The 26,295-nt window shown below is 45.7% G+C and overlaps 1 protein-coding gene across 1 annotated transcript; it reads right to left on the reverse strand.

Annotated features, from left to right (window-relative positions):
- Window positions 1–948: 948 nt before the first annotated feature.
- Window positions 949–26,151, reverse strand: LOC148645784 (mucin-5B-like). Its single transcript, XM_088611568.1, has 44 exons — window positions 26,031–26,151; window positions 24,975–25,236; window positions 23,983–24,097; window positions 23,687–23,777; window positions 23,318–23,427; window positions 23,007–23,223; window positions 22,456–22,581; window positions 21,946–22,063; window positions 21,492–21,630; window positions 21,235–21,348; window positions 20,675–20,744; window positions 20,401–20,538; window positions 20,085–20,249; window positions 19,847–19,938; window positions 19,633–19,759; window positions 19,132–19,387; window positions 18,621–18,667; window positions 18,429–18,529; window positions 18,092–18,243; window positions 17,147–17,285; window positions 16,849–16,959; window positions 16,448–16,627; window positions 15,929–16,165; window positions 15,465–15,621; window positions 14,944–15,072; window positions 14,271–14,631; window positions 10,895–13,367; window positions 10,328–10,505; window positions 9,846–10,096; window positions 7,491–7,680; window positions 6,919–7,123; window positions 6,457–6,635; window positions 6,035–6,104; window positions 5,762–5,868; window positions 5,299–5,330; window positions 4,976–5,153; window positions 4,596–4,700; window positions 4,229–4,269; window positions 3,979–4,101; window positions 3,216–3,311; window positions 2,991–3,119; window positions 2,205–2,244; window positions 1,886–2,009; window positions 949–1,385 (listed from the first exon to the last, which is right to left on the reverse strand). The coding sequence occupies exons 1-44, from the start codon at window positions 26,092–26,094 to the stop codon at window positions 1,142–1,144; spliced, it is 8,583 nt and encodes a 2,860-aa protein (XP_088467694.1). The 5' UTR covers window positions 26,095–26,151; the 3' UTR covers window positions 949–1,141.
- Window positions 26,152–26,295: the final 144 nt, after the last annotated feature.

Here is a 26,295-nt window from a genome sequence, read left to right on the forward strand (position 1 = left end):
AGACTGGGGGAGCTGGTGGAGCTCAGAGCTCAGAGCCCAGCACAGGCTGGCAGAGCTGCAGGAGCTCAGAGCTCAGCACAGACTGGCAGAGCTGCAGGAGCCCAGAGCCCAGAGCCCAGCACAGACTGGCAGAGCTGCAGGAGCCCAGAGCCCAGCACAGACTGGCAGAGCTGCAGGAGCTCAGAGCCCAGAGCCCAGCACAGACCTGTATGAGCAGGTGAGGCTGCGCTTAGCCAGAGTGGTGCTGGTGTCCTGGGAAAGCATATGCAAAGAGGAGTTGAGGATTACTGAACTACTAGGGAACTAGTGGAGCAGGGAACAGTTCATAACTGGCCAGCTCTCCTGGCATCAGGGAAGCCCAGAGCAAATGCCTCTTCAAATTTCATGTACCAATACCTCAGTGCTAGAAACCCAAGGCCACTGCATTAACGTGCAACTAAAAATTAGTAGAAGGAACTGAAACAGAATGGCTGTGGAAGGATGAGGGTTGATGAATCCAAGATGCATCCCTGTGTTCCTGAAGGAAGGTAGGCAGGAGTGAAGAGGTGTCGGTCTAGTTTGGATCTCCAGTCGAAGGTCATGGCAATCCAAGGGAATACTGGTTAACAAAGGAAGCGACTGTCATCTCACTGTGCAGATGTGTAGCACAGGGAAGAGAAGTTAGCCGGGTCTAAATGGGGAGAGAAGCTCCCCAGCTCAGAAAGACTTGAATTCAGAGATTGAGTCATAGATTACATTCATGTTAAAATGCTTAATTCCTAAAAAGGTTGTATGACGATTTGATACTCCTGAGATGTCAGACAGTCCAAAAGGAAAGTTATATTGTAATATACAGTAAGTTACATATTGTAAGAAATGTCTATATTTGAGATACTCGCAAAAAGGTCATTGTTTGCAATTTCTTTTTCTTACACTCAACACAGAAACAAGACAGATCAGAGTTTAAAATGGTTTTGAAGTTGCTTTTTATTTGCACAAGCAAAGCATATAGATTTTACCACTTTGGAGAATAATTGATTAGTTTAAAGTCTCAAATCAACAATAAATTAAACCCAGTATTTGTTAAGAAGTGCTTTCAAAGCGCAGCAGTGTCGTTGCTATCCGGAGCCTAGCGCTGGCGAGCGTGGCTGGGTTGCGCAGCTCAGTGCCTGTAGAAGATCGTCCCTGTGCTGAGAGCCGATCGCCGGTTCCGCTTGCCGGGAAGCTGCACAGCAGAGGCTGGCTGGTCGCAGTTTGTGGTGCGGCAGTCGCATTTCTCCACGTGGATGTAGGTGTAGGGCCTGGTGGTCCCGTCGGGGCAGATCAGCTGGATGGTGCGGTTCTGAGTCTTCACCTCCTGGCAGCAGGTGCACTTGTGATGCATGTTGGCGGCCACAGCAGAGTATCTGCGAGGAAATGACCAGGAGAAACAACGTTGCGCTTAGCCCTCTGTTTCACTCATCGTTACAGGGTAGAGAGGAAAACTGTGACTTTTCTTTTACTGTACATTTGTACATTCATTTACTGTACTACAATGTGCTAGTCCGGAACTCATAAGAGGGCATTTTCGTGTAGGCCACCATAACCAGAAATCCATTCCTGGTACAGAAATAATGTTATGTGGAGCACTCCCCCTGGTGGAGTAGTTGGAAGATCATTACATTTTGCAGCAGGTATTTTGACAAGTCAGGTGAGTGAAATTCTGAGGAACTTGTGACCTATTAGGGGGAAAAAAACCTATACATTCCAAACTAGCAATTAATTCTGCCCGTTGCGATAGAAACTATTTCACAAAACCACCAGCTCAGCAGAATATAGTCACTTCTAAAGGCTCCATGGTTTTAGGCCATGTGCTTTTTCAATGGAAACTGGAAATCCAGGGTCTTGATTGAGCAGGGGAACTTACATGGAGTAGGTGTCACAGGCACCCTGACAGTGCGTCATCTCGATCATTTCCTGGGACTGGCAGCCCTTATCCGTGATGTGAGTCTTCAAAGTGGACACCTTACAGGCCTTCTGTTTCTCCACACCTGCAAAGACAATCCGCAGGGGTAGCCCAGTGCAACAGAGCAAGTGGCTGATGGCATCTCTACTGCACTCAGCTGACAGGATTAGTACAAGTCTGTAACTGTTACAGTCATGGCAGACTCAGTGAGTCAACACGACATCACTGTGGCTCGGTAGCATTTATGACCTGAATGAACCTCAGTTTTTGCAATACTTACAGGCCTTACAGCACCCGTCTGGAGCAGTCACAATCGTTCCCTACAGAGAAAATAAAAATGGAAAACTAGAGCAAGAGCTTCCAAAACAGATGCAAAGATCAGCAGGTGACCAAACATCTTCCACACAGTCACTCTTCCAAGATTCATGGGAATTTTGCAATCGCTAAATGCACAATGTGAGATGCTTGTGAATACGTCATCTTTTCACTAAAATGAAATGCTTTTTCATGTTTAAAACATTCCCAGATCTACAATATTTCACTTTAGTCCCAGTTTACCAGTTTCTTTTTTAGGAGAAAATGTTTGCCATTTTATTCCTTGGATGGAAGAAAGAAGATATTAAGAAGATTCTTGCTGCACAGTTTACAGTTGTAGTTGAGATGAGTGTAGAATAGCCCAATATCCACCGTTTTTCAATAAGCGCTCAGTCCAGTACAGGGTCTTGGTGAGGTAGAGCCCAGCCTCGCACACAGTGGGCACAAGCCAAAGCACAGCCTGTCACAGGGTGCACACACTCACATGTGCATACAAGGGACAACTTAGAGACGCCCGTTAACCCAGATCGCACGTGTTTGGACTGTGGGAGGAAGCTGGAGCAGCCAGAGAAAACACACAGTCTGTGAGGCCGCAGCACTAACTGGCTTGGTACTGAGCCACCCGTAGCCACAGATCGCAAATGGGAATATGTTTAATAGAAGAGCCGGGACACGTCAACTGGACGTTCTTTTAACCCAGAAGGAAGCAGAAGTGGTTGGCAGGCAGTTGCTTTAGTTTCTGTGCACGTACCGGCTGACAGTTGTTCTCGTGGAAGGGAGGGCACTGAATGGTGGCCTTGGTGGAGACGAAGGTGTTGCTGATCTTCAGACAGCTGTGCACCTCACACTTGTCTCCAGGAGGCGACCATGTGTCGTCAGGCTTGGAAAGAGAAGGAAGCCCTCGGTATTAGTGAAGACCCAAGACAGCTTGGAAAGCTGACATTCCTTCCCAAAGTTTGAAACAGCAGGAGCTGACCTTGAGTACGTGGATGGTGCCGCCCACTTGGATGACACAGTGAGTCTGCACACACTTCCCGCAGCAGTCGCCGGTAGACTCCACATATTTGAATCCCTGAAAAATATAAACATCCATTACATATGTGTGCTGTGTGTGTACATCATGTGTATATACTGCACTGTCAATACAGTATTACAGTGTGGTTTGGCAGCAGCTCGTTGTCTGGCTGAAAGGCCTTACTGGGGGTGATTGGGTCAGTCCAGTCCATCGTCGGAGTACCTCTGTTGTGGACATTTGTACATCTCATTGTCTCAGGTGGGCTGGGAGTATTGCTTAGGATAACAATAATTCTGATTCCTCACATTTCTCTCCCCTGTTCTCTGGTAAGGAGCAGAAAGGCACATACCTCCAGATTCAGAGACAGCTTTTTCCTGCAAGCCGTCAGATTCTTTAATTCTGCCTCTGCCACCGATTCACACTGCGGTTTCTTAGCACCGCTTGTGCTGGGTTTAATTCAAGTTGAGTGTTATTTAACTTTGTTGTTGCTGCTGCTTTTCTGTGTGTAAGTTGGTGTTTCTTCGACGTCTTTGTGTTGGAGCATACATACAAATACTGTATAAGCACAGTATCACAGTATCATTGCACTTGTGCATATGACAAACTGAATTGTGAATATCCATGTATATCAGCATGATGCATCTAGGTCTGTACTGTTATCAGTCTTCCAATTAAGTATCCTGAGATGGAAGGTGCTGTGCATTTGCTCATGGAAATTCCTCACCTCTTCACAGGTCCTGTTACAGGGCAGGGGTACACAGCTGATAATGCCGAGATGGGTTGAGAGATCCATATCCTTGGTGCAGGAGCACAGCTGGCATTTATCCACTGGAACACTGAATCCCGGCTGGGAAGGACATGGGAACACAGGAACACAGGAAGTGAGCTAGAATCTCCATTTAAACTAGAAACAGTACTGTTAAATGCAGCATTTTCACAAAACCCATAGACAGATGGGTTACCCATTAAATTACCTGGTATTCTGTATTGTTGTGCACACAAACCTCCTTTGGATCTGGAAAAAAAAAGAAACATTATTCTCTGTGGAGCCCAAATTGCATATCATCTTGCACTTCAGGGTGTATATAAAAGACTGCCTAAAGCTGTCATCTTTGAAACCTTAAAAATTGGTCTTTAAAACCAATTATATCTATGTGAACTATAAATAAAAAAGTCACAGGAATCAAACTGAAAACCAGAGACCCTGGAATAGCAGTTAATTATTTTCAACTTTACCTGTAGTTCCCAATGCAATTTATTACAAGCCCTGGAAGACTGAACAAGTGTTGTTCTGTTCTGCTTTGGGCTTTTAAAGAGAGTTAAAAGATTAAATGCCTTTACCGCATTTATATTCTGGGCAGCATTTCCCATCAGGGATAACGACAGTAGGCTTGAATCCCACTGGGCAGTCCGTCTGAGTGGGTGGGCAGGTGCTGGCATTACATCCTGAAGAGAAACAGCAAGAGGCAATGCAAGACTGTCCGCCACTTCACCAACACAGACAACTGAGGCAGTGATAACGTGTTCCCAAGAATACATGCATTTAGACAAACATCTTGAGCTGAAAATGTGACATAGCCAAGATGTATTTTTAATGTGTGGTTGAAGCAGCCACATGGCGGATGATTGGCAGAGCAGGTTCCTCCTTTCTTCTGTGACAGAGGCCAAGTGATGGTTGAGTGTAGGTGCAGACTACTCTTTTGGTCATGAAATGAACTTACTGCAGACAAGCTCCTTGCAGCAGGGGTCCGTCGAGCTGGTCTCACTGGTGGTGACAAAGCCTGGCCCACTGCAGTCGGGTTTGGGCTTCACTGGACATTCCTTTGGCTCACACCTCACTCCTTTCATGTTGACGTCACAGATACAGTTCTGGCAGTTGTACTCAAATGCCTCCCCGAACTAGGGCAGAAATAGAAGAATCACAGACAGACCTCGTACTAGAGCCTCCCAGCCTCTTATATCAGCAAGGTCAGGGAAGGCTCAGGTTGTCCCCTGGTAGCTAAAGTTCTCTAACTACCAGAACAAAACAACAAGACTGCCTCACCTCCCGAGGTTTGCCCTCTGGGTCCAGGCATCCTGTGGAAACAAGGAGCGAATGTGAGGCAGGTCAGTAGGATACTGTGGAGGTGCAGGTACAGCGGTGTCTTGGCTGGACATTACAGACTGAGGCTGTTACTGTGGGGTGTCTGATGATATAGCTGTACTACTGTGTCATCTTTCCCTAAAAGTTTATCATGGACTTTGAGCAATAATAACCTTTAGAAATGCTTAGACATTATTTGCAGACACCGTTTCTACAATACGTACTGTACACATAGTTTGAACTGAATCAAACTGTGCTCAGGCTGGTAGTCTTAATTGCAGTTCTTGTAAGCACCCTTATTCTGTTCTGTTCTGTTCTTTTCTCCCCCAAATGTTAACCAGGGCTGTTATTGAGAACACACCCTTACTAAAACTAATGATTTGCTGTTTGTTTTTTTCTCAAATGAAAAATGAAATGCACATACCACACTTCTCCACACAGACGTGAGTGTGCTTGTTGTACAAGATCGAGCCTGCTGGGCAGAAGCAGCCCTCTGTCTCTGCTGGTTGGGGTCCCTGGTTTTGAGATGGGCTGAAAACAAAACCCAGTTAGAAAGTCAAACAGCACCGATTTGTCATAACGTTTCAGTGCAACCCCTCTGGTGAGGAATAGGCCAGAAGCACATATCAAACTTTAAATTCAAGACCAGTTTTTGTTCTTGTTTCCTTCACTGTGCTTCTGTATGATAATAACTTACTTGTCCTGGCAAGTGTGTGGACTGATAGGACCACATGGCTTGTAGACCATATTGGAAGGGCAGGAAAAGGCTGTAAGAGAAGATTTTAGTTTTAGTCAGCTGGGTAGACCAACTGCAGAAAAGAGCTATGGTTCATGGTGCTGGGGCATGCTCACAGCAGTGCAATACACCTCTTTATCTTTTCACCTTATGAAAAGCTATTCTAAAACCTGATGTTTTAAAACCTTTAAATAATAATAATAAAATCTGCACAGACCTGCAGCCCTTCTAAACTGTCTTTACCACACCCTGCCTTGTCATATACAGTATGGACAGTATGTGAGATATCCTGTGTATTAATTAAAGTACTGCAGTGGAATTGATTGACCACATGCTCAGGAGCTTTATCCAGGAGCTCAAAGGAATCAGGATGAGGCACTTACGGCATTTCCCTTTCGTGGCATCTCTCCAGCTCACACAGACGCCCAGCTGTGCACACATGGAGGCGTAGGCCTGCAGGCTGGAGCACTCAATGGAGGGGTCAATCACGTTGCAGCTGTCAAACACGCAGCCCTGGTAGAAAGGCTCTGGAGGGACCAGTTTGTGGCACGCTGCAAACACCCTGCGGATACCAACAGGAGGGCAGTCCATCACTGGGCAGCAGTGGCAGGGGGAGTTGCATGAAGGAAAGTTGTCAGTCAGTGAGATTATGATGAGTTTTGCCTGAGTCCTGCAGGGTTTATAGGGGTTTTGAATTAGGATGTAAATGATGCTACTTTTTTCCAGTTAAAACAGGTAAATTAAGAGCAATGATAAAACCAGAGGAGGCTGCAAATGTTTGGAAAAAGGAATCTGCTGCTCTGTGTCGATGAATGGGTGACTGCTGGCCTGTTTTGTTAGCTCACGTGCTCTTGAGGAGGCCACAGACAGAATCCGGTTTGCAGGGTCCGGTGGGCGGTGGGTTTGGTGGGCTGCTAGTGGGCAGGGCAGGTGTGGGGCAGAGGGGCTTGCTCTTCTGTGTCACCCAGTGGTCTCCCATCACAGCACAGTCCTTGACCAGCTGGCCTCCAGGAATCATGCAGTCATCCGCCTGGTTGTTATTGCAGGTTCCTGAGGAGAGAAAGCAGTATTTTTGCACATCAAAGAGTTAGTTGTGAATGGAGACTGTTTTCACAAGAGGCCAAATTACTTTGAACTTCTGTAATGTTTTGATAGTTTTTCCTAAATGATGTGAATAATGAGATGTAGAAAGCAGCGAATCAGTTCTCAACTCAGGTGTGTACACTAATAAAAAAATAACAGGTAGCAATTATAAAGTTTGCATTTGTAAATTATTTTTTTCTGATTCTTAAAACAGGAAACAAAAAGAGCAATTTAATGCCTCAGATAATGAAGACAATGAGGCTTTTAGGTGACAAGCTTATGAAGACTACAGTTTTCCAATTGTAGTTCTGCTACAGGTATTCCTTGCACTTACCACATTGTCCCTGTGTGTTATTGCCAAATATGGAGTAAGGCATGTTGATAGTGAAGGAAATTCCATCGAAAGTCACCGAAGTGTTTATGCTTGGGATGTCCAGCTTCAGACTATAGTCATACTTCTGTACAGTCATCTTTCCCACCTCGTACTTGTCCTTTTCAGGCTCCGGAACGCCATTTACCAGCACCTTCACACAGAAACAGACGGGAGGAAAACAAACATTAGTATACATGCTATTGAGCCCTGGGCCTTTTTTGGAAAGTTTAAAAATAGTGTCATTTGTGAGGTCTTTGTCAGGTCTGTGATTGATCTAAAAAATGTCTGATGGCAGGAGTAGGTTTTCAGATATGAAATACAGGTGATCAGTGCATTTGTAAACTTGCAGAGAAGGCAGCAAGATACAGTGTGCTGGTTCAATGCACAATATTCAGTGTGTGTCCATTTTGTTTACCCACTATCAAATTAAATGCTGCTTGAGATTGTCAAGTGGAAATAATATCCAGGAAGCTAATAGTAAGAAGTGAGTAAGACAGGATCGTGTAACATTGGAACAAATAAAGGTTTATTCCCTGCTGAAAAGTGAAGAAAAGAAACACATCTATTCGGCTGTAGAGCCTTCTTTGGTTCATAGAAGATGTAGGCTCCACAGCTGAAACATTGTGTTTCTTTTCTTCTTATCAGCAGGGAATAAACCTTTACTTGCTCCTTTGCAGTTGTAGCGGCAATGCTTGTTAATAAGACAGAATTAAGTGTTGCGGTGCTTTCCCAAATGAGGCCTCATCTCCCTGTTCATCTCTGTGGTGCAGCCACAGAGAAGCTATTCATGCAGGCTGATTTAAAGATGTTTTCTTTTGATAAGGGACAGCTCCCAAAGGGGGATGCACTTAGCTAAGCCTGGCTATCATGATCAATGGTCATCCATTGGCGCCTATCTGTCTAGGGAGTGCCAGATGGACATCTGGACTGCATTACTAAGTGTCAGGAGTAAGTGACTCATATCTCACCTTGATCAACCAATCAAGGACTGGTAGGGCCGAGTAACCCACGTGGGACTCTGATGCCCATGGAACTTTCAGCCAATCAACGAGCTGAAGTTCCTCCAGGTAAAAACAGGCAACACAGAGGGCCTGGGAGGATTCTGTGGACGTTTCTAAAGGGAATTAAAAGGAGACTTTTCTAAAGGGGAGGACGGCCCAGGAGCAGAAGGCTCCCAAGGGCAGGACATTCTCGCAGCACGCCTCCTGACCATCCCGGACAACCACGGAACGGCCAGTGTGTCCGAGTGCCAGAACTTTCCTCTGTTCTAAGAGTCTAGAGCCGAGGTTGCCAAAGAGTAACCAGAGGATCCACCCGAGGTTAGCACCAGCAGCAGGCCTCGTGAACAGGTCAGAACTGTGCACAGCTGAATCAGTATTCAGAACTAGCGCTTCATCAGGAACGAACCGGTCCTCTTCCTGACCTGCTGGGACCCACAATCATCTTTTCTCCTGTGCACAAACTGTGCTAGTTAAAGCCAACACTAACTAGCCTGTCAGTGAGCATCAGCAGCGCACCGTCGCAAGCCGCACAGCACAGCCTGGCACGGAGCCAGAGAGCGCGGATTGGACAGCAACAGCCTGCAACTGTTTCTTTGTGCCCGCAGGAGATCTGAATCCCCAGAGATTCACTGCATTACTGCTCGAGAATTCAATTTTTATCCCAACCAGTTGATATCAATTTAATTCCTAAGAGTTATGTACTTGTTTTGAGTATCTAATGTAGAAGTCATAACCAAGTTCATTTACGAAACGGTCTAAATGAATGATATACTGAACGTATGTCCTCTTGATATATGTAACACTTCGTAACTGAATGAATATATATCTTTTGTATTCTGATAACCCTCTCGATAAGATCTGTTAGGTTTATATGCATATTCTATGTATTAATAAATGTATCCTCATGTATTAGTACCTGTGTGTGCGTTGTTTGAGTTATATCGCATGGTTGGATTCTAAGGCCATCAAAAGAATCATTTTGTGATTTACTGCTACAATTAATAATTGTCCCAGTAAATGCCCAAACCCTACAGAACTGGTGCCTTCAGAGAGCACACTACACAGTTTACGCATACTGACGCAGCTCCCTACTTCAACTATTATCATGAAACATTTACTATACTGGGAAACAACAAAATCCGATGAGCGGAATGAGCTTCCCTCCTAACTTTCTTAAAGTTCTGCTGTGGCAGTTATGTCCTGAGGTGGCTCCTCATGAAATTCTGTATGAAGATGATCAAAGTTAAAGATGTGTAATCAACATGAAAGACCCAAATAGAGAAACTGAGGATGAGTAAAACCAGCTAGGACTGACCTGCAGGCTCACTCTCAATGTGTCGTCTTTATCCTTCAGGGTGATCTCCTCTCCACCAAAAGAGACTGTGATGGAGCGAGGACAGGACACTTCCTCTCGGGGATCGCAGTACACATTATCGATGTAAATCCCAAATTTATGATATATGGGTTTGATCTCTTCCACCAACACATAAGAGCAGTTCCCCTGGAAGCTGTAATAGAGCCCATCGAAGGTGACATAGTGGGGGTCTCCAAAGCCAAAACAGTAGCCTGTAAAACAGAAATCCCATCAGTCCATCACTGTTGAGCTAACTCGTATCAGTCTGTATAAAACTTCAAGAATACATCTAAACAAAACTAAAGGGGGCTGTTGCAACATTAATCTTTGCTTATTCCTGGTGAATATGGATCTACATGGGTCTCGTTTTTTCCATTTTCAGTAGAGATTTAGACTTTTTATACACCTAGGAAAGCACTCCAGAGGTACAGCAGAATACTCACATTCACACACATAATATAAGGGGCAGCAATGGTACTCATCCCAAACCAAGATTGGGGGTCTTCGATTTGCACAGGTGATATTCTGAACAGGAGGGCATTCGTAGGGGATTATCTCAATTGTATTGTTGTCAATGCATCTAGCCATTGTGCAGTTGCATATCTCAAATGTTGCATTTTGCTAGAGTTCAAGAATGAAAAATAGATTAGAAATCACAGTACTTACAGTACAAACCTTCACCATAAATTCTTCAAGTCTAAACTAATTAATCCACTGTGCCATGGACAGTGACCTACCTTTAAAATTTAGAGATTCATTTGTTCCAAGGGCTTTGCCTCAAATAAACTGTAGTCCTCATTAGGATAAGGTTTATGTTGTATAAAAAATAGTATGTAAATGCACTTACTTTCTCCTGCTTTACCTGACCTTTATAAATGATCACCTAATTTTACAGTTTTATCCAATCCTATACATTCGGATAATAGTTAAAAACTAACTTTACTTAGATATGCTCAGTTGTGTATTGGTAAACTTTGCTTAAATTCATTGTGATAGTGCTTTATACTCACAGTTTGATTCAGTAGTGGGCAGCCATTGGGGGCAGTTGTTGTTGTTATAGTTGGAGAGGTTGTTGTGGTGGTGGGGCCAGTTGTTGTGGTAGTGGGGCCAGTTGTTGTGGTTGTTGTTGGAGAGGTTGTTGTGGTAGTGGGGCCAGTTGTTGTGGTTGTTGTTGGAGAGGTTGTTGTGGTGGTGGGGCCAGTTGTTGTGGTAGTGGGGCCAGTTGTTGTGGTTGTTGTTGGAGAGGTTGTTGTGGTAGTGGGGCCAGTTGTTGTGCTAGTGGGGCCAGTTGTTGTGGTTGTGGTTGTGGGGCCAGTTGTTGTGGTGGTGGGGCCAGTTGTTGTGGTAGTAGAGCCAGTTGTTGTGGTTGTGGGGCCAGTTGTTGTGGTTGTTGTTGGAGAGGTTGTTGTGGTAGTGGGGGCAGTTGTTGTTGTAGTTGGAGAGGTTGTTGTGGTAGTGGGGCCAGTTGTTGTTGTTGTAGTTGGAGAGGTTGTTGTGGTAGTGGGGCCAGTTGTTGTGGTTGTTGTTGGAGAGGTTGTTGTGGTAGTGGGGCCAGTTGTTGTGGTGGTGGGGCCAGTTGTTGTGGTTGTTGTTGGAGAGGTTGTTGTGGTGGTGGGGCCGGTTGTTGTGGTGGTGGGGCCGGTTGTTGTGGTTGTTGTTGGAGAGGTTGTTGTGGTTGTGGGGCCAGTTGTTGTGGTTGTTGTTGGAGAGGTTGTTGTGGTGGTGGGGCCAGTTGTTGTGGTTGTTGTTGGAGAGGTTGTTGTGGTGGTGGGGCCAGTTGTTGTGGTTGTTGTGGTGGTGGGGCCGGTTGTTGTGGTAGTGGGGCCAGTTGTTGTGGTTGTTGTTGGAGAGGTTGTTGTGGTAGTGGGGCCAGTTGTTGTGGTGGTGGGGCCAGTTGTTGTGGTTGTTGTTGGAGAGGTTGTTGTGGTTGTGGGGCCAGTTGTTGTGGTTGTTGTTGGAGAGGTTGTTGTGGTGGTGGGGCCGGTTGTTGTGGTGGTGGGGCCAGTTGTTGTGGTTGTAGTTGTGGGGCCAGTTGTTGTGGTTGTTGTGGTGGTGGGGCCAGTTGTTGTGGTTGTTGTTGGAGAGGTTGTTGTGGTGGTGGGGCCGGTTGTTGTGGTTGTTGTTGGAGAGGTTGTTGTGGTAGTGGGGCCAGTTGTTGTGGTGGTGGGGCCAGTTGTTGTGGTTGTTGTTGGAGAGGTTGTTGTGGTAGTGGGGCCAGTTGTTGTGGTGGTGGGGCCGGTTGTTGTGGTTGTTGTTGGAGAGGTTGTTGTGGTTGTGGGGCCAGTTGTTGTGGTTGTTGTTGGAGAGGTTGTTGTGGTGGTGGGGCCAGTTGTTGTGGTTGTTGTTGGAGAGGTTGTTGTGGTGGTGGGGCCAGTTGTTGTGGTTGTTGTGGTGGTGGGGCCGGTTGTTGTGGTAGTGGGGCCAGTTGTTGTGGTTGTTGTTGGAGAGGTTGTTGTGGTTGTGGGGCCAGTTGTTGTGGTTGTTGTTGGAGAGGTTGTTGTGGTAGTGGGGGCAGTTGTTGTGGTAGTGGGGCCAGTTCTTGTGGTTGTTGTGGTAGTGGAGCCAGTTGTTGTGGTGGTGGGGCCAGTTGTTGTGGTTGTTGTTGGAGAGGTTGTTGTGGTGGTGGGGCCAGTTGTTGTGGTTGTTGTTGGAGAGGTTGTTGTTGTAGTGGGGCCAGTTGTTGTGGTTGTGGGGCCAGTTGTTGTGGTTGTTGTTGGAGAGGTTGTTGTGGTAGTGGGGCCAGTTGTTGTGGTGGTGGGGCCAGTTGTTGTGGTTGTTGTGGTGGTGGGGCCAGTTGTTGTGGTTGTGGGGCCAGTTGTTGTGGTTGTTGTTGGAGAGGTTGTTGTGGTTGTGGGGCCAGTTGTTGTGGTAGTGGGGCCAGTTGTTGTGGTTGTTGTGGTAGTGGAGCCAGTTGTTGTGGTGGTGGGGCCAGTTGTTGTGGTTGTTGTTGGAGAGGTTGTTGTGGTAGTGGGGCCAGTTGTTGTGGTTGTTGTTGGAGAGGTTGTTGTTGTAGTGGGGCCAGTTGTTGTGGTGGTGGGGCCAGTTGTTGTGGTTGTTGTTGGAGAGGTTGTTGTGGTAGTGGGGCCAGTTGTTGTGGTGGTGGGGCCAGTTGTTGTGGTTGTTGTTGGAGAGGTTGTTGTGGTAGTGGGCCCAGTTGTGGTTGTTGTAGTACTGCAGGGGATGGGCCGCCTGCAGCACACTCTAATCTGATAGTTGTAGCACTTGAAGGGTGGGGTCTTCATGTTCTCTTTGTTCTTGCATATCAGCCCAAATGACACGTTACACTGAACCTCCTGTCCCAGTTGGTCTAGTGGTTTATCAGGGTACGGCTCTGCCCGGCAACTGATCTCATCTGGGTGTTCACAGATTTGATGTCCTGCCATTGTAATGTTCTTATAGGTCTCCCAGTCACCGCCATCAGGACCTAACTTTGGATAATCAACATCAAACCAATCTGTCCACTGGCATTCTGTGCAATCTGTGAAGAAGTGAAAGAATTTTGTTAAACGGTAGTTATTGTTATTGGCGATATAGGCCAATAACTAGAACAAGTAAAGGTTTATTATAACAAGAACTATGGATTTACAACACCCCACTCAATCATTGTTGACATTACATTGCAATATGACCTCTAGTCTGCTGTTCATGTCTTTTTTACAGTGAAATTATATACTATAAATTCATCTTAATTAAAGTGAAACTATAACTTGAACAAAGTATAATCACAGTTTGAACTATCACATGCAGAAATCAGTTAAGTATACACCAAGTGGTGTGGTGTATAATCATTAAGTGGTGCTAATCATCATTATCATCATTAATACTAATTACAATACAACAATTCAGAGCGACGTAGAATATTGCTCATGTTGGACAAGCAAGAGAAGTAAAATACCACACTAAATGGCTGAAGAGCACAATACATTAACAGCAACAACAGTTACTGTGAAAGGATCTATCTTCATGGCTGTACTTTCGCTTGTTTTATTTAATTCAGAAAAACATACTTTATGTGTTGTGAATATCATATTCTAGTAGTTATGTGAAGAACTGAGGAAGAAATGAAGTGATTGCAATTGCAAGTAACATACTTTTTTACTGAACTTAGTCGTGGTTTCTATGTTTCTTTATAGATTTATTTCATATAATTATTGATTAATTAATTTTTTAAAATATTTTTTATGATTCATAATGTAATTATTCAAGTAATTTTTAAAATTCACCAGTAATGTAAATAAAGTGGATTTACTTGGGGATTTGGTTGTTGTGGTGGTTGTTGTGGTGATGGGTGTGGTTGTGGTGGTTGTTGTGGTGGTGGGTGTGGTCGTTGTGGTAGTAGGTGTAGTTGTAGTGGTTGCAGTGGTTGTTGTGGTGGTGGGTGTGGTCGTTGTGGTGGTGGGTGTAGTTGTGGTGGTGGGTGTGGTTGTGGTGGTAGTAGGTGTAGTTGTAGTGGTTGCAGTGGTTGTTGTGGTGGTGGGTGTGGTCGTTGTGGTGGTGGGTGTAGTTGTGGTGGTGGGTGTGGTTGTGGTGGTAGTAGGTGTAGTTGTGGTGGTGGGTGTGGTTGTGGTGGTTGTTGTGGTGGTGGGTGTAGTTGTGGTGGTGGGTGTGGTTGTGGTGGTAGTAGGTGTAGTTGTTGTGGTTGTTGTGGTGGTGGGTGTGGTGGTTGTTGTGGGTTCACATTCGTCCACGCAGACCCTCTTTTCTTCATCAAATTTAGGTTTTTCTGGAGGGCATTTGGGGAAGCATCCTAGAAATGAACACAATTCCGTAATTAGTAGTGAAAACCAAACATATTGCACAGTACTATCATTCTATGACCTTTAATGGTACAGAGTCTAGCTGATGGAGTTTAGGGTGAGGTGTGCAGGCACTTGAACAATAAAGGAAGTGGCTAAAGATACCAGCTACCCTCACAGATCATGTACTGTACTACTCTTCCCAAGACAGGCAGGGATCGATGATTTTAGTAGTATCAAATATGGTGATGGGAGAGGCAGATGTTATACAGTAAGAAGCTACCTTCACTCAAAAACCTGAGGCTGTGTTTGTGGTCTCTTACCCTCTATGGCTAGGAGCGAGGTGTTGCAGGTTCCATGCGGGTTCTGGCAGGTTTTAATGCAGGGGTTGCAGGAATGGTAGTGCCACTGACAGTCCATTTCATGCTTGTTGTAGAACTCGCAGAACACAGCTGCCGGAGACAAAGCACATCCAGGAAACCACATGTACATTGTGCTGTTCTCTTTGAAGAGTGTGTGGTACTTATATTTAAAAAAAAATAGGTGGAACAAACTTGCTTTCTTTTGATGGACAATTTGACAGTAATTGTAATTAACTGAACTGATTTTATGGAGGTGTCCACTCTGATGTACTGTACCTGTGGTTGTTTTCAGGCTGAAATGTAGGGGCCGTGCTTTAACTATCGAGAGTGTTGTATTGAGTATTGTATTGTAAGGCATGACATGGCATAACATTAGATGGGAAATGTAATGTTAATAACAGTTAAGGGCATCTTAAACAGGCATGTGCACCAGGAAGGAATGAAGAGTAATTGTGAATTTGTAGTCCGGTGTCTGTACTCACGGCAGATCTTTGGATTCCTCCAGGCCACACAAACACCGGCTTTATTACAGGCTGCAGCGTAGGCAGCCACAGCTGTGCAGAAGCACTCGCAGTCTCCTCCACTGTCACAGGCACAGGAGTCACGGACACAGGCGTCATAGTATGGAGCAGGGTCCACCTGCACAGGGGGAGGAATTCAATATGGAAAATGACAGCTTATTACAGCCATAATATTGAGCAATGTATTCACCTCTCAAAGACCACAGTTACTCAGAATGATATCCAAAGTGAGTGAACATAATGTAAAATCATGTTGCAACACTGCAGTGTTGACTGGGAGGAGAATTCTGTATGCTCATCCACAGGAGGTGTGCTAAGGACAGAGATTCAACTCAGTCACTAAGTCACTCAAATAAGACATGCAATGCTGTTTAAAATACATGCCTCTACAATCCTTTGCACAAGGGATATGAGGATGGGTGTACCTTAGATTGGCAGTCCTTAAAGGTCTCTCCCTTAATGATGCTGCACTTCAGCTTAGCCCAGCCATGGCGGAAGGGATTCATAGAGCAGGGGTCATGGAGCGCTGCGTCGGGACAGCTGCTGGACACCTTCCAGCTGTTTCCAAACTCCAGGGGGCTGGCCACCACCAGCTGGCCCTTGGTGGTGAAGTCGTTCTTCCCGTTGTGATCGAAGTTCCCACACAGGCCGCACACCTGCCCCTAGAGGAGACACAGGGCACAAGTCAGGGAGCCTGCAGGGCACATCCTGCGACAGCAGCACTGCAGAATCCCTCCCACAAGCCACTTCATGCTGAGAAAAAGTTAAACTTATAAATTAAAATGTCAGCAAATCTGGGATCAGACAGTGGATGTACAAGTGCAGAGTACAGTGATACTGTTCTCTTTGCCATGGAAACAACATCTGGATGACAAGGGCATCTTCCACTAAATCCATCTTATTTTTGCATCTACAGACCTCAGTGTCAGAAATTTTGGAAATACCTGGTACGATGGATCCAAGATGATGTGTATGGCTGTCCCCTTGTCCCAGAGCACCTCCAGCCCAATGCTGGTTTCGATAACGAGGTACAAGCCAACAGTCCGCACTCTGTACGTCACCTGTTCTCCCCAGTCTAGTTTAGTTACTTCATACTTCCCATCAGACAGCTTCAGCTCAGTTCTCTGTGAAAGACAGACAGCTCAGCTCCTGGTAACCCCAACATTTATACCAGTTTCTACAACAAGAGACAGTGGGGAGGCTTGCAGGAAACCAGACAACGTCTCAGCGCTGGGGTCAGAAACATGGGAGAACGGTTCTATAGAGTACAGCTTGAGATTGGATCTAGAAGGATGACGATATACCTGAAAAGTAGTTATGATGATATTCAAGAAATGGCTCTTACCCCCATATAAATCCGCACTGATTTGGAGCAGGTTGTGCCTGTTGTTCCACAGGGAATGTTTTCAGTGATCACACTGAAGGTGCCGTTTGCAGATTTATCTCCACAGAAGTCCTTTAACACATAGTAATAATTAATGTAAGTGCATAAATATTAAAAAAACATAAACGTATTGCTTTCTGTGTGTCTTGGCCATTAAGGTGTTTCTGTAAAAGCAATAATCTAGTTTATGAAAATTTCTGTGATGGTCAGACAGCATAAATGGTAAGCTAATCAGCATACAGCTCCTTAGAAACAGTACCTGAGCTGCCACATATCCACAGTCTCCATCAAAGCCAAACCTCCGACCGTCGAAGGTGATGTAGTGCCCGCTGCCATAGATGGTGCAGGTGCCCGGGCATTTCTCCTGCGTGCACTGCCACTGCCCCGCCTTGCAGGTGCTGGAGAGAGAGTCACCAAAAACATTGAACCAGGGGAAGAGAGCTGGAATCACACCAGCTGTCAATATCAACAGGAGTATCCTGATGAGCACAGCTCAGTTTACACAGTGACTACCTCTCAGCACTGCAGTCTGGATTGCACCAAGGTTATGGCTTACTGCAGTTGTATACAGGCCAGGTAGTCCACCTGATCCAACTCAAGCAGGAAGGCTGACAATATGTGCGCAAGAGTCAACAGTGAAGAACTGTTTCTCAGCAATACACCGCAAGAGGCTTTGCCAGGCAGCAGCTATGACGATATGGAATTGCACAGCTCTCAAGTTTCACACAAAGGGTTCGTATCTAATGGTCTCACTCCTGGGTCTGAAGATGCCATGCATTTGCGTCATGTCCAGGTGGATTTAAAAATGGAGTAATGAATGTAAACTCTTTCAGTTGTAGAGACCGGTGAATAAAAGACACATCAATGCAAAGAGTATGCAATCGCAATTTTCAATGGCAAATCTCATACATTAGGGTTTTGGACTCTTAAGAGCTATGTTAGTAAGATGTAGAAAATGCAGGGTTGTCTTACAGCTGAATCATCCAGTCACAGACGAATAAATACTTATTGACTTAAGTATAACTGTAAACAGGGCCTCAAAAGCATAAAGAATGCAAGGCAGACAATTGCTTAATGCAGATAGAAAATAGCAAATAGCAACGTGTTTCAAGCGCAAAGCTCTTTCTTGGATAAGGAAGGACAGGGAAAGGGCTCTGAGGTAAATGAGTCGATTTGCTCAAAAGGCCTCTAGTCAAAGACTTACCAAGTGTTGCACTTCTCCTTCATTATTTTTCCATTGGCAAAGAAAGCTCCATTATGGAAACAGGGGCACTGATGTTCATGGACACAGTTCTCCATCCCGTCATCATAAAGCCCATCGGGACATTTGCACCCCGACACGCACCCAACGGGGTACTGCAGGGACAGAGCACAAAGTTATGTATCAGGCTATTAAATAAAGTCTTAGATTTTTTAAAACAACTAAATTAAACTGGAAATCTCTAATACATTAAGCATGAATTGATTTTCTGTGAAAAGCCCATAGAATAGAGGAGCTTGAAAAGCTGGAGAAGAGGAGAGAGAAATTTGCCTTCACTCACACAGTTGCCAGCAGGGTTTCTGCAGGTCTTCTGACACCCCAGACCTGTAGAGCCTGGCCTGGCTGTGGAACAGTTGAAGTAGGTCTTGGAGGATGGGCAGCCTGCAGTACACAGGACACAGGGAGTCAGAGCCAGCAGAAGAAAACAAGAGCTCTCTGCATGCTTTGCCAACCATGAGCCCATGGTACTTACTTGTTGATGTTTTTGTAGTGCAGTGTAACTTCCCATTGGTGCACGTGCTGAAATCACAGAATGTGTAGGTTACTTATATCTTAGTGATAACAAAAATGAAAACTTCATATTAAAAAACAGATGCATTCAAATACTTGCGTCCATATTTGCAATTAGCTTTGTCCATACGGATTTTGGAAGCAAAAGAAAAACGCAAACTGAAAACAGGCACTTTCTTGTCCTAAAAATGTGGTTCTGATCTGGAACAAGCTACTCATCCATACTGTCAAAGTTAAAACCATGGTTTCTTATAAGGCATTGACAGGATGAGATTATGAACCAATTCGCTCCTGAAAACTATACAAGCTAGTTGGGCAGAAGGAGACAGTATCCTCTTCTTGTTTAAATGCTCTTGTGTTCTTTTATTCTTATGTCTTATTCCAATATGGAAGAAACTCTTAAATATTATGATATCCTGTAATTCTCGATGATTATCAGGTGTTTATTTAAGAATATTGGGAATGACGCCTACCAGTGCTCATCCTTGATTGTGATGGATTTCCCAGGCTGGATTCGGTCTCCATTGTGGAAGCAAGGGCACTTGGCCTTGGGCACACAGACGCCATGCTCATCCTGGTACAGACCGTCAGGGCAGGTGCAGCCGTCCACAGGCAGGAAGGTGGGGGAGCAGTACTGGAGATCAGAGCTGAGGGAGAGACAGGTGCGCTGGCAGCCATGGAGTCCGTAGGAGAAGGTCTGAGTGGCAGGGCAGCTCGTCTTGTACTTATCTGTAAATCAGTAGAGTAAGAATGCAACTTCTGCAGACGTCCAAGCCAAAGTTCTTCCCCAAGATGTGCAGCATTGCTCCAACATGAACAGAGCTGAAGCTTAAGACTCCCCTCCCCTCTGCCTTTTGTCCCCGTTGCCTGGAGTTTGGACAGAGGACTTGGTGTGTACCTGCAGCTGGTTTCTCAGCTCTGGGACCGACAGGCCCCCAGAGCCCCTGACCCCAGTCCCCCCCTCCCCCACTCACCACACACAGTGCTCCTCCAGTCCTGCAGGCTCACACCCTTGGCAGCACAGGCTCGCACATAGGAGGACAAGGCAGCACACAGGCAGTCCTCACTCTTCTCACAGTTACAGGTGGAGTACACGCATTTCTGGAATCACAGCAGGCAGGAAAGTCATCCTTATTATCAGTCCGAATCAAATTGCTTTTCAAAAAAACAAGATGGCCACATGTGTACCTTGTAGTAATCCTCAGGGTCTACCACAGTGTGACACTTGACAAACTCCTGGTCACTCCTCAGAATGGAGCACCAGTGTTCAGCGTAGTTCTCTTAAGGGAGAGAAAGAAAAACCATTAGATCCCACTGCACTGTGGCAGAGATGCCATTTTTAAACAAATGGTTGAATACACTCAGTCCCATTATCTGACCAGCACATGCTGTATATGGACATGGAAGGCAGCTCTTGGACTCTCACCTGTCTCCACACTGAGGGCACAAGGGTCATCCAGCCGGTCAGACCTGTCTGGACAGCTGGCCTGGGCCTTCCAGGAGTTGGCAAAGGGGGCAGCTGTGCCTTCCACCAGCCCAAGCTGGGTCTTGAAGTCATCACTCTGAACGTCATTGAAGTCTCCACACAGACCTGTGCACAAGACACTGCTTACAGTGGGGCTTCTGCCTGAGCAACTTACTGTCATTTTCCATAGCAAAGGAACTCCAATACAGGCTGTTGGGCAAAGATAAGCTACCAGAGAGCTCCAGTTTTATTGTGGAACAGATGCAGTGCAACTTACCACACATCTTGGTTTTGTAGGACTGCTCCAGGGACACATAGACCTGCATGATGGGAACCAGCTGGACCTGCAGCTGCAAACCAAAGTCCGACTGCAGGATGATATGGAAGGAGGAGGGTCTGAAGACATGGAGGTGCGCTAAACAATGACAGAAATGGAAGCCATTAGATCTGTATTGACTGTTCGTATATTCATGCAGTTCTCTGTTGTGACAGTCTCATCATACACCCTACACAACAGGGCACGTTCCCAACAGACGGAGTCTAGTTCTCACCCGTGTTGTATGGGAGACTGATCTCAGCCGAGTTGTGGAGCACTTTCCCATCAGCTTTAAACACCAAAGCCTTCAAGAAGAAGAAACGTGTTAAAGATCCAGCAGCTGACCAGGTAATATACTGTACATATTTCCTTGTGCTCAGAATTGAATTAATACCCATTGTAAACCTACTATAAAGGCTAACTGTGGCTCATATGGACAGGGTGGGTTCTTTAATAAGATTTTTGTACAAAATCTTGTGAATGGTCTTTGGAAATACTGTTGTGCTCCTCTCTCACTCCCACTGTCATCCCCATGTTCACTGTACACTAGGACAGACCACAGATGCACTCTTGTAGCATTTCCATGGACTGAAAACAGGGAGCATTTCTGAGTGTCTGCTAGAATAAACTGCCAAGCCTGCTAGCAGCAGTGACTCCATAGAGATTCTTGAAGGCACTTTATGGTGGGAATCCAGCCGATCTAGTCAGGATATAGTTACAGTAACCTGTCAAAATAAATCTGTCCTTCCTGGTATCTTGTCCCTCCAGTACCAGCCTCTCTGGCTCCACACTCACATTGTTCTTGTCATTGTCCAGCAGCACCACCACTGTCTTCAGACAGGTGTCCAAGTCCTGAGAGCCACAGGGAATCAGTTCTCCCAGGATGCTGAACTTGGCTCCCATGCACGGCTGAGATGAGAGGGAACAAATAGAGACTCAAACCACACTTCTTATCAAGGAGGGCTGTACTAATTTACATTTCTACAGGACAGCTCGAAACATCTGGAAACGACAAAGAAAGGACGTCCTACAGTAATGGGCAGGGACGTTACCTTGGACAGGACATAGTAGCAGTTTCCATGGAAGGTGTAGGTCTTGCCATCAAAGGTGGAGATGTGAGCTCCCCCCTCCACAGCACAGCTCCCAGGACAGGACCGGCTCTTACAGGCCCACTTCCCCGACTCACACACACTGAAACACAGAACAGCCCTTCGAGTTTCACACCCACACCCTGCATGAAGAATATCACCCCTGGCTCAGCAGCACTGTGAGGAACTCTGCCTCAAGCACTAGAAACAAGGATGGGTCATGTTTAGGACACAAAGCCAAAGAGACAACAGCATGCACAGCACGTCACACAGAAATAAGTGTTTGTGAACACAATCCATTTTAATGGGAGGATAAGATGGGACCTGGTCTTTAACATTTCAGTTTCAAACTACACTGAATCAGATAGAGAGAGTGCAGGTGACAGAAGCCACTGCAGTGGCCGAAGATGCCGCTTACCATTCCTCGCACTCCTGCTGGACTGTCTCCCCAGGCTGGAAGTGTGTGCCATGCATGTTGCACTGGCACTGCTCCACTGGAATGCACCCGGTCTGAGAAACATCGTCAAACACCGTCCCTGTGGCACAGCAAAGACAGGCAGCATGAGACCACAGTCCGTGACAGACTGCCTGCTTCACTCTCCTACTGGTCCTGCTGGAAGGACTTCAACACCCAAAAATAACCTCTTTACTGGAAGAATGCAAGTCACCATTTCTCTACTTGGTCATTAGTGATCACACACTGTGACAGTATGTGGATCTACAGTCACGTCATGCTCTCAGCCTAACTCACCCAGTAACATAGTCTTACATCCCATTTCCTAGTCATTTGTATTCAAATAGCCTCTTGTCTCGCATCTTGTGCAATACTGTTAATTATAACTGCACAGAGCATCCAAAACAGGTCTTGGAGACCAGGCATGTCATCCTGGTTTTACAGGGTGGTGTTGCAGAACACAGGGGCACTGACCTGCGGGGCAGAAGCAGCCGTCCATGCGATGCTCCTCACACAGTGTGCTGGTGTCAGTGTGGGAGCAGGTGTTCATACAGGGGGAGCCGCTCTCCAAGTACACCATGTTGAAGGGACACTGCTTGGCTGCAGTTTGGACACAGTATATTTAGAGGTCATCACAGCAATGGGTTAATGACACTAAGCACTGCAGGACATGAATTAGGATGAAGCTGTGAGGAGTTCAGATGTCTGTCAGATGCTTTGATTTCAAGATACTGCAAAGGTCTTCTGCTTCAGGGCAGATCCTAGACTCTGATTTAAGGCAAAGGATCATATTTATATACAATATTGCCTCTCACAGCAGTAAAGAAGGCCAAGCAATTCACAGTTATGCAGCAAAAAAGACAAAGTAGTTTTCAGGATAAAAACCCTGCTCTCTTACAAGGAGCAGCAAAAACATCAGTTACAGCCTAAGGGCAAGATTCCAAGTAGTAATGAATTATAACCCAATACTAATCTGGTATAAACAGTTCGCCTGTAATCTAGCACCGGACCCTGATGCATCTTACCGCAGAATTTCTCAGTCCTCCAGTTCTGGGGAGTGCCACCAGCATGGGAGCACTGCCGGGAGAATTCGGAGAGGGTGCTGCACACACAGAAGTCACCCAGGGTAGAGTTACAGCTGCACATGTCCTGAATGCAGGCCTGCAGGTAGGGCTCAGGGTCCACGGAGCTCATACAGTCGGCCCAGGTGTTGGACTTGAGCAGCTGTTCACAGGGTGTGCGCTAGGTGCAATACAGGCAGGTTACAGCCACTGAAATGAGAAACTGTCCACAATCACATTCTGTGCCGAGCTGGAGGTTTAGACGTGATACTCACATACTGAGAACAGGAAGGTGTTGATTCCTCCTCATAGGGGTCTTCACACACCTCATTGGGCCGATGGATCTTCTGCTGGTTCCCAAATGTAATGGGGCTCAGGGCTTCACCTGCATAAGAAGGTTTACGGTTTTAAATATGTTTTGGCAATGCAAAAGATATGACATTTACAGAATAACTGATGAATAGTTTACTAAATTCATTTGTGTTAAGTACACATAAGGTTTTTGATTATATTAAATAAATTATAACCATGAGAAAAGTAGTTTCACAAGTATATAAACTCAGTCTTCACTATTCGTGTTTGACAACAATGTGTGATGCCTGACTGTCTCATAGTTTTCAAAGTCCCTTGTTCCAATAACTCACCTTCATAGATGAACTCATTATACATGCTGATCCCATTGTAATCCCCACACAGCCCACAGGTGCGGTTCCTGTACTTGGAGTCCAGCTCCAGCTGAGGAGAGAAAGCCCAGAACGCTCAGTTCAGAACTGGGGTAGCCTGGCGTCTTGACAGAAGTACATGGAGAAATGTGTGCATGTCAGGCCTGAGACATGCCAACATTTCAAAGTCATGTCTATGGTCTCGTTACAGCTCCAGGAGTGACCTACTGGTAACAGGATGGGAATGAATCTTCCCTCTCTGAAGAGCTGGCTCTTACCATGATGGCATCTTCTCCGTTCCACATGACAGTGAGTCCCAGTTTAGCGTACAGCTTTGTGTAAACCTCATTCTTCTCCAGCAGTACTCCTGAACCGTAGTATGGGGTTTTCACACTGGGGTTGAAATACATTGCGTTAGTTTCAGGTCCTTGTCTTTTGCAGCCTGATTGTAAGGCAATTCATTTTCAACACTGTAACTGGACTGTGTGTATTAAAGAGAGAAGATTATTCTGACTTTACTTAATGTAACAACCTGCATGAGGAAGCTTTCCTCACCAATATGAGCACAAGAAAAAATATGATTTGAAGGACAGAATATAAGACTTTTACAGCCAAGAACAGTCTAGTTAAACTTGATGTATTTTCAGAACTCATCGCTGATTTCTGTTTGCTACCATGCCTTTGTGTTTTCTCACTTCTGTCAGCTTTGTCCTTGAACTGAGCTTCTGAAGAGACATAAAGATTCTCACACCAATACTTTATAACCTGCCCGAGCACCAGGAGAGAGGTGGTGTCAGCATTCAGTGTACATACTGCAGTGAGCAGTCAGAGACAGAAATCCTCATCCTGAGGGAATAAGCTGTAATGCCAAATGCATTAATCAGTCATTTGCTTTTATGATATAAACTGCCCAGTTAAGCTTGTCTCAAGGGCAAGCTGAGACAGTCCTAGTCTTTTCCTCATGTTTACAATATTTCATGATTTCCATTTTTGCTTCATAAAGATACATTTGCGTAAAAAATTAATGGAATTGAAAGACAATACATCTAGAATTTTTTCCTCTGGAGTGAATCAATTTTTGAAATATTTCAGTTAACCCTACCAGACCACAACAAAGCACTACCCTACTGAGTGACTAGAGTGAAGATATTATTACTGTGCTTGCTTTAATTAACAGGCTTTTTCCCCAGACGGAGGTGTCCAAGTTTCAGTGTCCAGTCTGCAAAGGGTGACACTGAGGATGATCGTTACGAATCTCATCAGTACTCACACGTCTCCATTGACGGCCACCAGCTTGTTGTGGAGGACGACGATGATGTTCTTGATGGTGATGACCACCTGGCTGATGATCGAGTGGTCCCCGCGCTTCACCCGCTGGATGTGCACGGAGAACTCCAGGTAGGACTCGTGGCAGTCGGAGGCCAGGTTGTACTCGCACGTCCCCGGGAACTGGTACACGTCCCCATCGAAAGTCTTGTAGTGCCCGTTGCCCCAGGTGCTGCAGATCGTCTGGATGTGCTCACTGCCGCTGCCTAGGAGGAAGGGCAAAGGGCAGCTCAACTGGCTGAAGGGCGGCTTGAGATTGATGGTGATCAATTAAAAGAAACTGCAAGCGTTTTTTTTACATGCATCCCTTAATGGCTGCCTCCAGCGTTAAGGTTTTTTAAGCATTACCTCAAGTGCTAACTTACTAGCGTTTTTGTCTGCTTCTGTCGTTTGGAAGGTTTGGTGTACCTGTGGGCTCACAGTCTCTCTACAGGGCCCACACCAGCAAAGACCAGGGGAGACTGTAGGTCTTCCTGCTCAGGGCTGCATCCTCAGAACTCAACAGAGTTTCTTCTGAAGTACGCATAAGTCTGCAGGGCGGATGCTCCCAATTCTAGCCCTGCAGGACCATTGCTAACAGAATGTTGGCAATTTTGTTCTGCTGCAAAATTGTAATTTATTTACAAAGTGCAGTAGTGAAGAGGCAACTTCCAACATGCAGAATAGCTGAAAACAGTCCGAATAAATTAATTGATGATTAACTCAATTAAGAGTTTGATTATGTAACTGAGGGCTTTGATGAAACAAAAACCAGCGTGTGTGTGGTCCTTCAGGACCAGGACTTGGACCTCCTGCTATAGAACCTGGGTTTTAACCTTTAATCACTGCCAGGCTGTGTCTTTCATTACTCACAATTGCTCTACTGAGAGGTACCAGGCCCTGCTGGTAATCAGCATGCTGTGCCCTTATCACTATGTCATTAAAATGCCAGGAGTCATTAGTGATGACCATCCGCACGGCAAGTAAGAGTATTCTTCTTTTTCCCAAACCATCTCCTTACCTTTCGTTACATCGGACCCCAGAGTGCAGGCAATCAGGAAGCTCCAAACACAGATCCATGCCATTGTCGTCCCTATTGTGTCCTGAAGAGGGGGCTGCCGAGTCGAGCGCCGAGTCTCTCCGTCCGGTTCGTGGTCGAGGCTGAGCGATCCATCCCTATATATACGCTCCGCCGCCGAGCGGGAGGGCTGTAATTGCGGGGTGGGACCTCTGACAGATAGCAGCGTTTTATTGAGACAGTGCAAACAAATCCCATTAACATGCTG

The sequence above is a fragment of the Lepisosteus platostomus genome, chromosome 18, assembly GCF_059453375.1.
Source record: "Lepisosteus platostomus isolate fLepPlt1 chromosome 18, fLepPlt1.hap1, whole genome shotgun sequence".
Taxonomy (NCBI): domain Eukaryota; kingdom Metazoa; phylum Chordata; class Actinopteri; order Semionotiformes; family Lepisosteidae; genus Lepisosteus; species Lepisosteus platostomus.

Coding starts and splice junctions, on each gene's coding strand:
- LOC148645784 (XM_088611568.1), bottom strand. CDS start 26,094: ATGGCATGGATCTGTGTTTGGAGCTTCCTGATTGCCTGCACTCTGGGG. Junction 4,102..4,228: donor ACAACAATACAGAATACCAG/GTAATTTAATGG, acceptor TGTCCTTCCCAG/CCGGGATTCAGTGTTCCAGT. Junction 2,245..2,990: donor ACGAGAACAACTGTCAGCCG/GTACGTGCACAG, acceptor TTTTCTCTGTAG/GGAACGATTGTGACTGCTCC.